The following is a 12899-nucleotide window of genomic DNA, read 5'->3' on the forward strand; positions in this document are numbered from 1 at the left end:
TCAACTACAGTGCATTTTAGGCTCTCCTTTGTCCATCTCATGTAGGCTGAAGGGATAACTGAGCCAAAGCTTTTAGAACAAAGCTTTCCTTCTTCGGAGATGAAGAGCTACTGCTTTATATTCATTGGGGGTACTTTTCTCATCACTCTCTGTCCCACTCATTGGGTTCACTCATTCTCAGGGAGAGAACCAGGCTGATTTATTGAAGGTAGCTTGTTTACAACTTAAAAGCATTGCTAAAACTATCACTTAATTGTTTTAATGATGTATAAAATAAACCCAATCCCATGTCATGATATATAAGTGATCAGTTGGTGATCAAAGCCTTCTCATCCATGATAGGGAATACAGCATACCTGATCAGCATTTTCTTGATCCACTGCCAATTTGTCCATTAGGGCTTCAGCATCTTGTGATTTTTGAAGAAGGACAGGTTCTAAAGCTGAAAGGTCTAATTTCATTTTATCTACTAGTACGTTTGTTTCTAATAGCTTGGTGAGACCATTCTTTACCCGGTCACGAGCCTAGATGACAACAAAAGTATCTGTTATAATGAGTCTTATAAACTATAACTTTCTTGGCATCTCTTACTCATGTATTAGAATTTTACATCTACAGAATTGGTAAATCAGTTTGTAATACTTAACATTGTGAACAGACAGAATTCTTCAGGTAATAGAACTCTAGGAAATGACCATGACATTCATCATGGTGGGTTTGGATCCATGTCCCCTAACCATAGCAGTTGGCATCTCACTGGATTGTAGGGTCACTGAGGAATCACACCATATTATTTTCATCCCCTGAGCTTGGCAACTTGGTAGCATTTTGAATGAATGAAGGGTAAGTTCAGATAGGAATTCCTGGAGATTACAGTAGCTCTAGGAACTTGTTTCCTCAAGATGGGTGAGTAGAACTAAGAACTTGTCAGTGCTCTAGAGACAGCTTTGCTTGCTGGATCTGAACCAGTGATAAGGAACTTTTGACTAGTATCACAGGGGAGTACCTAGTAGAGGAGGCACTTAGGAATAACTATTTTTTGAAGGTGAGTTAGGAATCCTGACTCGGGGGCAGCCCCGGTGGCTCAGCGGTTTAGTGCCGCCTTTGGCCTAGGGCGTGATCCTGGAGACCTGGGATCAAGTCCCATGTCAGGCTCCCTGCTCCTTCTGCCTGTCTCTCTCTCTCTCTCTCTCTGTCTCTCATGAATAAATAAATAAATAAATAAATAAATCTTAAAAAAAAAAAGGAATCCTGGCTCAAGTTGACAGGTTTCAAAATATCTATCAAGTTATTTTACAAAGCATGCATTTATTTACCAGGTGAAAATCTTCTGAAGAACATTAAAAAATCTTAATGGTATATATCAAAATGTTTTCATTTTGATTAAAATGTTGAAAATTTCAAGTCATGTAAATTGCCTGATGATGATGATGATGATGATTGCAGCCACTCTTTTCTGAGTACCTCATATGTGTCAGATCATATTCCAAGCCCTTCATACACAGTATCTTATTGAAACTCCACAACAATCCAAAGGGGTAGATATAGATATTTCTAAACCCTATTTTCTACTAAGACTTAGTAGTTACACAAGGGGCTCAAGGGGTGTGCAGCAAGAAAGAGGCAGAACATTGGTTGTATATGGTCTGGCTGACGCTGAAGCCCTTGCTCTTAATGGGAACTCCTGACAGATGCTGGACCACCAAAACTCCATCTCTACTGCTTAACAAAAGGTTCTCCTTCTCACGAAATACTGCAGATGTCTGATTTACTGCTTAACTTTCATGCTGTTACGATGTCCATATCGTTTTACTGAGGCACACTTATGTAAATGACAGTAGGAAAAAAATCAGACATATCAAGGAAGGGGAAGGCCTCTCAGCCAACAGATGAAACTTTGTTTGTATCTGTTGCAGGTTGTCAAGGCAATGTGTTGGGCTGGAGGAGGCTCCAGCAGGTAAGATGGCATAGAGATCTTCTGCTAGTTTTGGCAAGTTTTGAGTTCAAGTCCCTCCCCTCCCCCCCAAAAAAAAGTTTTTTTTTTATTGATAATATTATACTTACTGAAACCAACTGCTTCTTCTTTTCACTCAGCATAGTCAGGAAGAGATTGATGAGTTCCAAGTAGGAGGTGGGCGTTGTGTAGTACCGTCTCCGGAGCTCTGTGTAATAACGCTCTGCCATGTTAGAGACGCTCAAGTGAACGTTCACACACATGAGGGAAAGCTTCTCTTTCAGTTCTTCTTTTCCAATATCGATGTTTGAGAAAAATGTCTTTGATACAGAAAGAAGTGCTTCTCTAGGCCACTGTAAATAAAGATATAATTTGGAAAACCTGTTGCCTTTCTATAATACACATTTTAACAAATAAGAAAAAGCATTTTTCTGGACCTCTTCCTTGCTTTGTCCCCCCATCCTTTTCCCTAATTAATTCCTACTCATATCTGTAAGTGTAATGAGTTGAATGGCTGTATTCACTGGAGATGGGCCTGGGTCTTCCCAGCACGGTGCCTGGCATGTGGACATTGTTCAGTCAGGATTTGTTCATTGAATGAATAAATGATTGGGTGTATTTAGAACAATTCTGTGAATGAAATCACATACATTACGAGGACCTCACATCCTTATTCTGTTTATAATGCAGATCCATTACAATCACTGCCCCTCTTTCCCTCTTCAATTTCTTTGCTCCTCTCTTGTTTCTTTGCTCTCACCTGAACCTTTGTCAAATACAACCCTCTGTTACCCCATGTCTGTGACTGTGTAGTGGAGCATGGCTGGAGAAAAACACACAAATCATGCTAACTGGCCTCATTTTAGCTTCATGACTACTAGCTCCAGTGGGTTCTTAAAGCAGCCCAGAAATGTTTCTACAGACTGCTAACACTTCCTCTTTCCACTTCATTCTCAACTGATGACCTTACTTCTCACATCACTAAAAGAAACAGAAGCAATGTGAGCAGGGCTTCAGTGAGCTCTCACCTCTACATCTTCCCATCTCCCTGTATCTGTGCTCATCTCCTCTGCCCCCCCCCCCCCCACCATCCTGTCCCTCTGAGGTATGCTGTGTGTGCTCCCTGCCCAGGCTGGCCCCTTCACTGATGACTTGATCCCATCTCTTCTTGCCTATTCAATGGTATTGGTACGACTACACTTAACTCTGTCTGCTGCTCCATCAATATATTTATTTCTTTTCTGGATCATTTCCATCAGCACACACATGTGCTGTTTGTGTTTCCCACTTAAAAACACTTTTCTCAGGGCACCTGGGTGGCTCAGTGCTTGAGCATCTGCTTTCAGCTCAGGGAGTGATCCCAGGGTCCTGGGATCAAGTTCCACATTGTGCTCCCTATGGGGAGCCTGCTTCTCCCTCTGCCTATGTCTCTGCCTCTCTCTGTGTGTTTCTCATGAATAAATAAATATTTATTTAAAAAACCACTTTTCTCTTGACCTCACATACCCTTGTAGCTACTACTCATCTCTTGGTGTTCTTTTGGGGCTAAAGTCCTTCAAAGAGTTGCCTGTGTTCATTGTCTCTGATTCCTCTTGTCTCTTCTTTCTTGAACCTTCTTCTCCATCATCCCACTGAAACAGCTCTTGTCAAGATGACCAATAATTTCTACATTGCTAAATTCAATAGTCTCCTCTTCCTTTATAAATTGTTTAGCCTTTGTTCAATCATTATCACTGTCAGAGTAAATTGCCAGCAGGTTTTAAAGCTAATGCAAATACCCTTGAGTTATTCTTGGACAATGTGTTACCCCTTTAAAATCCAGCAAATCCAGGGGCACCTGTGTGGCTCAGATTAGGTAAGCACTTGACTCTTGATGTCAGCTCAGGTCTTGATCTCAGGATGTAAATTCAAGCCCCATGTTGGGCACTCCTTGGGTGTGGAGCCTACTTAAAAAAAAAATCAAGCAAATCCAACTTCCCAGAGAGGTGTCCTGGGATGTCACCCACCTGGACAAACCAATCAATAGTGCAGCAGTTCACAAGGGATGGAAACATCCGGCATCGGGACCGAAAGGCCTCCCCCACAGGGCTCATACAGAGAACAATGTGTAGCTTCTGACGGACTCTGCTGATAAAGTGCTGAAACACCTGACAAAAAGATATTTTTCAATTAAAGTAAGGGTGAGGTAACAATGAAAATAAATGTTAGCTAATGCCTTTGGGTCTGCTAATACTAAATAAAAAGTATTAGTGTGGTAGGTATGCAAAGTGTTTTGTTCAACCTCCAATCCAACCCCTCACGTAATTTGGAAAGATTAAAAATGACATTTGGCAGACTCCACTGCAACTAGGATTCCAGATGTGGTGCAGGTCCTCCTCACCAGTGTATTTAAGGAGGCCTCTTGAACAAAGTGGAGAGGTATTCATACACATTTTTGCTTTGGGGTAGAGGCCATTGGAAGAGACAGGTGCAGGACCACCATTTGTGAAGGTGCAAAGTCTGGTAGAAGTGGTGTGGGCCTGGAGCAACCACCTCTGGATGTGGCTCCTTATGTCAGCTACGTTCTCAGGTGGCTGGAGATGTGTGGCTGTGGGGCTGGCAGCCGAAGCAGCAGCATGCTGACTGGTTCAGCGGCTTCTCTGACCACTGACTTCTACCATCTCCATTTCATGTTCATTCTGAGGAATTTGCCTTGAGTCCCTTTCTTGGGCTCTCCCTGGTGATTCTGTGTGTCTCAAATAAATGCCTTTCTGCTTACATCAGCTGAAGTAGAGCCTCCTGTTTGTACTTACGAGCCCTGACCTAGCAATAGAGAGATCTCACAAAAGATCTCTTCTGTGTCCCTTTGAGGAGTCCATGGATGGGCTCCCCCCCAATATAATTGGTTTCCTTTGTAATTCCATATATTTTACTCCCTACATTCAAAGCATTGGTTCACCAGACTTCCCTAGAGATCAGTGGAAAGCAAAAAACAGAAAACTTACTGCCCCACAGAGGTTATAGTCTTGTCCAAACTGGACAAGAATGGTCGAAGTAGTCACAGAAAGGATAGAAGCAAGGGAAAGCACTGGGGTAGACCAATAACAGCTTAGGGAAACTAGCACTGTGTTGGAGAAACGGAAGACGACAGGAGCTGTGTTTTTCTGAGATGGGGCTGGGCCCAGAGAGCCTGGGGAATCCATTTCTGTTTTAGGTGTCATAACCTTGGTGATAGGCAAAGGAATAAAAAGTACTGGACTCGCTGGGCAGGGCAGTGTGGATGTGTGAAATACATTTGTGTTGAAAGAAGGATAAGGAAAGCTGTCCAGTTTGGACAAGACTATGACTTCTGTGGGACTCCTTAAAGATATTTGTAGGAAAAAAAAAAAAAAAGAAAGGAAGGTTAACACAAGTTTTTGTTTTACAAAAGCCACATCACCATTGTGACGTATCCTACCTCATCTCTGTTCCCCTCGGAAATTCCTACTTCTTTTGCTCTTGGTCTGGTGGCTGCTAAAACCTGTTCCAGTTCATCCTTTTCAAATAAATTGGGCACTTCACCTGAGTTCAGGATGTTATTTATATCTTCCAGGAATTCCTCTACTACAATCTGTAGAAGAAAGCAGAGTGATCATTATAACTCACTCAGCCAGTTTACATTTATTACATGTAAGTGGTAAAGCAAATATTTAATCAAAATTCACATGGAGTTAATTTTATCTTTAAGAGAAAATAATCTTAAAAATTAGATAGAATCTTAATATTCTAACACAGAAGTACATTGACATTTCATTTATCCTTGTATTGTTTCTTTTTTTTAATTTTTTTTAATTTTTTTTAATTTTTTTTTTTTTTTATTTATTTATGATAGTCACAGAGAGAGAAAGAGAGGCAGAGACACAGGCAGAGAGAAGCAGGCTCCATGCACCGGGAGCCGACGTGGGAATCGATCCCGGTCTCCAGAATCGCGCCCTGGGCCAAAGGCAGGCGCCAAACCGCTGCGCCACCCAGGGATCCCCTTTGTATTGTTTCTTAAAAGGCTTTCATATTTAACATGGTTCAAGTAATATGTACATACGTTTTATTTTACTTTATTTACTTTTTAAATTTATTTATATGAGAGAGAGTGCACACGAGTGTGTGTGTGGGGGAGGCGTAGAGGGAGAGAATTTTCAAGCAGATTCTCAGATGATTGTGGAGTCCAAAATGGGACTCAATACAACAACCGGTGAGAGCATGACCTGTGCCGAAACCAAGAGTTGGATGCTTAACGGACTGAGCTATTCAGGTGCTCCTGTGCAAACATTTTATATTCTACCCTCTTTCAGCTAACATTTTCTCATAAATATTTATTCATAATTCTGTAGGGTACTCATTGTATTTATAAACATTAATGGGAGCATAACACACTATTGAGCTGATGTACCCTATTTTTACATAGACTTAAATGGTCCACAGTCTTGTTTACATTTTAAGAACATATGTTGGTCTATAACTTTTCTCCCCAATTGAATTATTTCCTGTGGATAAATTCCCAAGAGTGGGATTAGCAATTAGAGTGCATGAATAGTTCCTGGATTTTTAAATTTCCCATTCAACTCAAGTATGATTTCATTAAACTTTAACATTTATTTTTGCTAGTTTAGGGAGAATTTTGCTTTGGGAGAATTTAATTTGCATTTCTTTGATTATTAACGAGGGCAAATATGATTCCACATTTATTATTTTCCATTAAAAAATCTGTTCAAACTGTAACGATTTATACATTGGAGTTTACTTTACATTTGAACAGGTAATTTTTGGATTACAAAATAAACCTTTTGCCTAATAATTGATGCAAATATTTTAAAAATCTATCATTTATCCTTTTGTTTCAGTTAACTTTTTAGTTTAATAAAGTTTGAGTCCAAAGAAAATTTTAAAAAAAGTTTGAGTCCTATTACTTAACTATGACAAAGTACCTGTTATTTTATTTTCTTCACTTGTAACATTTTGTTTCTTCTTGAAGTTGGTATAATTGTGTCTTATTAATTTTCCCCAAGAGCAAACACTAGTTCTTTGTACTAACTTACTTATATCTGCTTTTATCTTATTATTTGCTTTTCTTACTTTTCTTTTTGCTTCCTTGTGACCTTTATTTTCCTGAAGTTTTAAGTGAACTAATATACGTAGTTTCTAATTTTTTATTCAAATCTATAAATTTAACCCTAAGAACTGTTTGACTGCATTTGCAGATTTTTATTTATATTAAGTTCATTTTCCCTCTTCTCTAAATAGAGATTTAAATTTTGATGTTCTTCACTCAGGAAATTTTTATGACTGTTTTAAAGTCCTGAGCCACATCATTAATTTCTCCTTTAACTAGCGTGTGGATAAAGAATGTTTCAGCATAGTTTATGCTTTTTAAAATTTACTGAAAATTTATTTAAGCCTAACATCAATTTTTGTAAACTTTCAGTAGTATTAGAAAATATTTACTTTCTTTATAAAATATAAATGTAGTATATAGCCATTAGTTCTAGCTTAGAAATTATATTCTTCATATTATCTAAACATACGCATTTCTACTTTGTATTTGCTAGAAATAGCAAATTAAATTTTGTAAATTTCTTGTTTCTCTCAACTTCTCATATTTATAATAGATTTATATATATGTATATATACACATGCATACCAACATTAATTTTCATTATTATGGTTATGTTTACTCTCCATTAGCATAGAACATTTGAGATTGATTGGGGCTTTCAACAGTGTATAAAAGCCTTTTGTTTGTTTTAAGTGGAGCTTTTGCTGACTTGATCTTTGGAGCTTTAACAGAGCCTTTTTATATAACTTACTTAATTTTTAAAAGCAACAGTAAACTTCTATAAGAAAAATTTAAATTTCAGAATAATAAGAAACTACAGATAACAAAATGAAGAAAATAAAAAAGTCTTCACAATCCCATGACCCAGACATTTTCTAATTGTATATATGGCATTTCTGTTTAGATATACATTAAACCAAAGACTCTGTATGGTAGATGATTTGTATATGTGTTATAACAATACATCATAAACATTTTTCACATTAATATATTTCCACAAAGTAATTTTAAATTTATTACAAAGTGTCCTATTGTATAATTATACCACAATTTACTTGTGTGACTCTCTTATTGAATAATGAGGCTATTTCAAATTAACTGTTATTTTAAAATACTACAATATTTTTGTACATACAACTTTGTATGCAGCTGTGATTATAAGTAAGAGAAATTTAAGGGCTTTAATTACATATTGCCAACTACGTTCCAGAAGATTTTGCAAATTCACCTGTGAAGTCTATGCAGGGCCTGTTTCCTGATGCCTTTGTCAACACTGCATATTATGATTTTTAACCTTTGTTAATGTGCAAGGTCAACCTCTGACATTTATTTTTACTGAAATTTCTTTGGTTATTGGTGAAACTGAACATTTCTTCAGGTGTTTAAAGCCCTTGAATTTTTTTTTTTAGGAACTTCCTATTCATGTTTTATTATATTTTTATTGATCTATGGAACTTCCTATTCATGTTTTATTATATTTTTATTGATCTATTGATCTATTGATATACTTCTCTTTTCATTTTAAAAAGACTGTATTTGTATTCATTTTCCAGCTTTTCTGAGATATAATTGACACATGGGGTACCTCGGTGGCTCAGTCATTAAGTGGCTGCCTTTGGCTCAGGTCATGATCCCAGGGTCCCTGGGATTGAGCCCCCCAGCCTATCTTTGGCTCCCTGCTCAGTGGGGAGCCAGCTTCTCCCTCTCCCTCTGCTGTTCCCCCCTGTGTACTCTCTCCCTTTCTCTCTCTCTCTCAAGTAAATAAAATCCTTTTAAAAAGAGATACAATTGACATATAATGTTTTATAAATTTAAGGTGTACAATGTATTGATTTGATATGCTTAAATATTGCAACATGATTGCCACTATGGTATTAGCTAACACTTCTATCACATCACATAATGACCATTTCTTTTTTTTTTCTTTTCTTTTTTTTTGTGGTGAGAACATTTCAGATTTACTCTCTTTGTAACAATAAAGTATATAATACAGTTTTGTCAACTATAGTCACCATGCTGTATATTAGATCCTTAGAACTTAATTCATCTTATAACTGGAAGTTTGTACCCTTTGACCAACATCTCATGATTTTCCCCTTCCTCCAGCCTCTGGTAATCACTAATATTCTGTTTCCAAGAGTTTGGCTTCTTTGAGATTCACATATAAGTGATATTATACAGTATTTATCTTTTTTTGTTGACTAAGCAACAAATTAGCATAATTCCTCATTTAGCATAATGTCCTCAAGGTTCATCCATGTTGTTGTTAATAGCAGGCTATCCTTCTTTCTCATGGCTGAAGGATACTCCATTATATGTGTGTGTGTGTGTGTGTATACTTATATATATGTGTGTACATAGATATATGTACATGCTATATCTTCTTTATCTATTCATCTATTGATGGACACTTAGGTTGTTTCCATATCTTGACTACTGTGAATAATCCTGCAATAAACCTGGGAGTTCAGATATCTCTTGGAGATCCTGTTTTCATTTCCTTTGGATATGTATCCAGATGTGGGACTGCTGGATCATGTGGTAGTTCTATTTTCAAATGTTTGAGGAACCTGCATACTGTTTTCCACACAGTTGCACCTATTTACATTCCCACCAACAGTGCACATAGTTCCCGTTTTTCTACATCCTTGCAAACACTTGTTGTCTCTTGTCTTTTTGATGAAAGCCATGGTAGACTGTATGTTTCTAGGATTTTATCCATTTCTTCCAGGTTATCCAATTTGTTGGCATATCATTGCATGAGGTCATATCTCACTGTGGTTTTAATTTTCATTTCCCTGATGATTACTGATGTTGAGTATCTTTTCATGTGTCTGTTGGCCATGTGCGTGTCTTCTTTGGAAAACTGTCTATTTTTTAAAAAAGTTCCTCTGCTCTTTTTTAAAAAAGTTGATTTTTTTATGCTATTGAGTTTTATGAGTTCTTTATATGTTTAATTATAATGTGTCTCATTGTAGCCCTGTTCAGGTCCAACCTATTTGAGCCTCATGGATCTGGATGTCCCTTTCTCTCTCCAGGGTAGGAAAGTTTTCAGCCATTATTGCGTTAAGTAAATTTTTTGTTCCCTTTTCTTTCTCTTCTGGAATTCTCATAATTGGGACATTGTTTCTTTTCATTATGTCCTATAAGTTCTGCAGACTTTTTCATTCTTTTTTCTTTTTGCTCCTCTGACTAGAAAATTTCAAATATCCTGTCTTAAGTGATTCTTTCTTTCTGCATGGTTAAGTCTGCTTTGGAAGCTCTCCATTGAAGTTTTCAGTTCAGTCATTATATTTTTAAGCTCAGGATTTCTGTTTGGGTTTTTTGATGGTTTCTTTTCTTTGTTGAACTCCTTGTTCTGTTCATCCATTGTTTTCCCAATTTTGTTTAGTTGTCTGTGGGTTCTTAAGAGTTCACTAAATTTAAGAAAATCATTCTGAATTCTATATTTGATAGTTCATAGATCATATTGGGGCTTTGTTCATTTTCTTTGGTGGTGTCATGTTTACCTGATTTTTCATGATCCTTGATTCCTTACATTGGTATCAGCACATTTGAGTAAGCAGTCTCCTTTTCCTGACTTTACAGGTTTGCTGTGGCAGAGACAGTTCTTCACCAGTCTGCTCAGTTTGGGTTTCTGGACACATCAGCTAGCAATCCTTGGGCAGGTGGGGGTTGCTGTCAGGGTCTATTTTGGGGTGAGGCTACTGCAAGCTCTGAGGTTGGGGGTGGGTTGCTGCTAGCTGAGAACAGTTGGATAGGACCGTTGACTTGGTTCCCTCCTTAAGCAAGGCAGTAGGATGGGCTATATGGTTGACTAGATTCTCTGGTTTGGCTTCCTGGATGGCTGGGACTGGGCACTATACTCAGTAGCAGGTAAGGCTATGAATTAGCTTCCCTGTCTTGGTAGGGCAGTGGAGTGGACCCCCAGGCCTGCATAGCTTATTGTTTGGGGACCTAAATCAAGCAAGGTGGTGCACTGAATTCCCTGGCCAGATGAAGCCACTGGTTCTGCTTTGCAGGCAGGGAGCAGGGCTGTTAGATGGGCCATGCAGCTTCTCATGCACTCTGGTTAGGTTCCCTGGTCAGGTGGGCTAAAAGCTGTGTTCAGCAATGGGTGGAGTTACAAATTAGTTTCTCTCCCAGGGTGGAGCAAGAGAACTGGCTGCAAGGCCAGAAGGGCACTCTCTTTGTGGTTGTGACTCAAGCCAATCTGTACCCCAAGTTTCCTTTCTGAATGCACCCCTGGCTTTTCTCTGTGGATAATTGGTTCTGCTTGCTCTACTCTCCACTCAATTGTTAGTCTACACTACTTCCCAAGTGTTCAGGTCAAGCTTCCCAGTTGGGCGGGGCTGGGAGTTATACTCAACAGATGTGGGCCTATGTCTCAGTTCCTCTGCCTGAGGTGGGGGAGGGTAGAACAAGTTCCAGGGGGGCAGCAAGGCTCTTTGCTTGAGGACCTTGAATCAGGCAGCCCTATACTCTCCTGAGTTCCCTGATCACACTGCATCGGTGTCTTGGCTCTGGAGATGAACAAAACTGCTGGCTGGGATTACTAGTTGGGTGCTGCAAGTGGGAACTGAGTCTGCCAAGATCCTAGTGCCGGGTGTTGCAAGCCCACCCTGTCTTCTCCACCACAATCTTTTCCAGTGGTCAAGTCCTGCAGATTCCCCTGTAATTCCTCTGGTGTGAGACTGGAGTGGGATACACAAGAAGCGACCAACAAGGCAAGGGACCTGGATGTTCCTTCAGGATCTCTTTTTGTCACTGGGGAAACTGTAGGCTCAGGGGAGACCTCTTAGGGTGGTGCTGTGCTGACCTGGATGAGGGGCAGTGTGATCAGTCTGTAGCTGTTCCACTTACCTTTCTCATGTGGTCTGTCTTGGTCTCTGTGGTGAAGAGGGGTGCTTCTGCCTCTCCTCTGTGTTCCAGGATTCTCTCAGTGGGTGTCTTGTCCATGAAAACTATTGTAAGTTTTTCTTGTGATGGGGAGTGATGGTGGGAATGACCTATATGGCCATCTTGGTAGTGTCACGCTCCATCATTTTGTTCTTGTATTATTTTCCTGATGTAGTTAATTGTTTATTTGTGTTCTCTTGTGGCTCCCTGAACATCTTTAGAAAAATTCTTTTGAATTCTTTGTGGGGCAATTCCTGGATCTCCATTTCTTTGGGGCCAGTTCCTGGAGGTTCACTGTATTTCGTTGGTGGTGTCATGATTCCCTGGTTTTTCATGACACCTGTAGCCTAATGTAGGTATATGTGCATTTGAAGGAGTTCCCTTTTCCAAACTTTCTGGACTGACTTGAGTAAGGGGAGACTTTCACTTGCAGGTGGGGGCACAAAATGGAGCATGCTGTGACCTCAGGTCAAGTGGTGCAGGGCACCAGGTGTGGGAACATGTGTTGGCATTGGGCCTAGGAGTGTGTTATATCTCTTTGGCTGAGGCAGCTGAGGGCCCACAGTATGTGTTCCTTGGTGAGTGCTGCAAGAGCTACTGGCATCCTCAGCTGTGCCTCCAGGTCCAGCAGCTAGGGACCAGGGCAAGCATATGGTGGCCAGAGCTGGTGGTGTATATACATTTGGCAATGAGTCCTTTCTAATTTGTAAAAAAAATTATATATTCAGATATAGATTCCCTGCATGTCAGAGATGTTAAAAGTATTTTCCTATTTTTATGACTTCTACTTAATTTAAAATAATTTAAAATATTTATGCATCAGATCTATCACTTTTTTATTCTTTGGCTAATTTCTATAAAGGTTTATTTTCCCTAATGTTAAAATGCCCAGGTACAGCCAACATAGAAACATAGAAAATTTTCTTCAGAACACATTTGAGATCAGTTATATTGGTTCTTGAAGACATAGATATAATC

The 12899-nt window shown here is 39.1% G+C and overlaps 1 protein-coding gene and 1 long non-coding RNA gene across 2 annotated transcripts in view; one reads left to right on the top strand and one right to left on the bottom strand.

Annotated features, from left to right (window-relative positions):
- The window catches only part of DNAH6 (dynein axonemal heavy chain 6), a 234851-nt gene that overhangs the window by 75013 nt on the left and 146939 nt on the right, over positions 1 to 12899 (bottom strand). The window contains exons 49-52 of the mRNA XM_038561598.1: positions 5391 to 5543; positions 3961 to 4101; positions 2065 to 2307; positions 357 to 524 (exon numbers count right to left, since the gene is read on the bottom strand). Coding sequence (XP_038417526.1) covers positions 357 to 524; positions 2065 to 2307; positions 3961 to 4101; positions 5391 to 5543 — 705 coding nt within the window. The remainder of the gene's footprint in view (positions 1 to 356; positions 525 to 2064; positions 2308 to 3960; positions 4102 to 5390; positions 5544 to 12899) is intronic.
- Positions 1 to 12899, top strand: part of LOC119869757 — a 51490-nt gene that overhangs the window by 13603 nt on the left and 24988 nt on the right. Inside the window, exon 3 of the long non-coding RNA XR_005372488.1 lies at positions 1917 to 1957. This is a non-coding gene — a long non-coding RNA (uncharacterized LOC119869757). The remainder of the gene's footprint in view (positions 1 to 1916; positions 1958 to 12899) is intronic.

The sequence above is a fragment of the Canis lupus genome, chromosome 17, assembly GCF_011100685.1.
Source record: "Canis lupus familiaris isolate Mischka breed German Shepherd chromosome 17, alternate assembly UU_Cfam_GSD_1.0, whole genome shotgun sequence".
Taxonomy (NCBI): Eukaryota; Metazoa; Chordata; class Mammalia; order Carnivora; family Canidae; genus Canis; species Canis lupus.